At 42.9% G+C, this 1917-nt stretch overlaps 1 protein-coding gene across 1 annotated transcript in view; it reads right to left on the bottom strand.

The window, feature by feature from the left end:
* Positions 1-1917, bottom strand: part of pikfyve (phosphoinositide kinase, FYVE finger containing) — a 41713-nt gene that overhangs the window by 29018 nt on the left and 10778 nt on the right. The window contains 3 exon segments of the mRNA XM_032515167.1: positions 238-395; positions 982-1138; positions 1794-1880. Of these exon segments, the coding sequence (XP_032371058.1) occupies positions 238-395; positions 982-1138; positions 1794-1880 (402 nt within the window).

Raw genomic sequence — 1917 nt, 5'->3', positions numbered from 1 at the left:
TTTTGTTTTTTGCTGTTATTGAAAAAAATGCTGCTGCTCTAACAACAAAATTTCCACGTTGTGGGATGAATAAAGTATAATCTATCTATCTATCTATCTAAAAAGAGATATCAATCTTCTCATCTAACTCTTGGCAAGAAAGCGATTTACCATAATTCCACCAAATGTCTAACTATTCCTTTGAATATTCCTTCTAAAGACCATTAACACGACACAGTACAGAAAGTGAGATGCTACCTGGTGGAGATGGTGCCATTCCTTAGCAGCCAGTTGACAAGCTCTTTTCCCACAATGCAGTTGGGGTAGGTCCTCAGCCAGTATCTGTGGTCCTGGAACTCCATCCCTGTGTTGTTGTGGCAGATTTTCTTCCACAAGTCCTTCAGCTGGGAGGAGTCCTGCAGGATGTCAGTAATGGTTAATAATGGAAAAATACATCTATATAATATATACAATAAGTATGTTTTTTTGCCGATTGGAGACAACAAAAACTTGTTTTGAACACAACAACATCAACTTTAAGTTGATTTTGTGAACTTACTAGCACACATCGCTTATTTACACATCCAGCAGTTACAATGCAACTTGATGATGCCTGAGGAAAATGTTTAGCTGCTAAATGCTCCACTGTGTTCACCCGCGAGTCTCTGTGTCTGTCTGCTGTTTGCTGCTGAGCAGGTAGTGTACAGTGGGGTTTTCTGTGGAAACAGCTGCTGCCCAAAATTACACTCCGAGAGCAGTGAGAGTGAACCAAAACCGAGGTGAAAAGTTAAAGCCGGACAGTTAAACATGAGTTGAAACTTTAAAGCTCCATAAAGCCGAAGAAAAGCGGCAGATTCAGCTGATAATTCTCTGTAGGTTCATCACGACAAGGGACCTCTTTCACATTTCACATTTGATATATTGTTATGATAAAAAATATTGGTTATAGACGCTTTGAAAAAAAAGGGGGATGAGAATCAGTGAAAAGGAAAGACCAGCCACCAGTAGGATTTTCCTCTCCTCTTCACTGTGGTCCAGCTTGGTGCCGGTCTTGGTGCCCAGCATGGCTCGGCTGGTTGGCGGGCTGATCGAGCTGTCGTAGGAAGGAACCATGGAGGTCCCAGAGCGGTCCAGGGACAGGTTGGTCACACTGGCAGACCTGTGGATGAGACAAAACAGGGGCCGTTCACACCACAGGTGGGACAAAATATCGATACGGCAATATATAGCTGTCCTTTCTTGTGCCATGCGATAATAATCGGTACACTGGCACCAAATATCAAGGTTTAATTAATGATATAAGGTGCTCTGAATAGATTTCCCTTCTCCCAGTGTGACAACTTTATGGCTTCTCGAGGTGGCGCTCAATATGCGAACGAGGGAAACTTGAACTTAAGTTGAGAAGCCGAACAAGAGGAGGTTCTCTACGGTAAGGCGGACAGCAGTTTGAGAACCCATAGCTGCTCTTTTAGTTCTGTAATTTTAATTTACAGACTAAAAAACATGCTCTGCAGAATTGTGCTTTTTTTTCCAACAATTTGGACTTGCAGTGGATAAAGAACGAAACTACACTGAGGGGTTTTGCAGGCGTTTTGTATTCAAAGTTAGACCGTTATCCTGATGTGTCATTATAGGATTGTCTCGTGATATCATCGGTGTTGTGTTATCTTATTGTGAGCCATTGATCGTGTATCATATCGCGAGGTATCCTGTGATTCCAACCCCTAGTTCACACTGCTGGCTTGACCTAAGTGTACTAAACCACACTGGAGCATATTGTGCTCCACAAGCGAACCCAAAGCAAAGTGAGTGACCTTTTCCTAGCAGGCGATTTGCCGATGTCGTCTTGTAGTGTTGTCAGTCTGGAAGTCAGGCCACTGTTCTGCTGTTCTTGAATCATACTGAGTAAGAGAGAGAGAGAGAGAGAGAGAGAGAGAG

This window comes from Etheostoma spectabile, chromosome 5 (genome assembly GCF_008692095.1).
Source record: "Etheostoma spectabile isolate EspeVRDwgs_2016 chromosome 5, UIUC_Espe_1.0, whole genome shotgun sequence".
Classification (NCBI taxonomy): Eukaryota; Metazoa; Chordata; class Actinopteri; order Perciformes; family Percidae; genus Etheostoma; species Etheostoma spectabile.
Note: the sequence above shows the minus strand (reverse complement) of the source record. Positions and strands in the feature narration are given on the sequence as shown.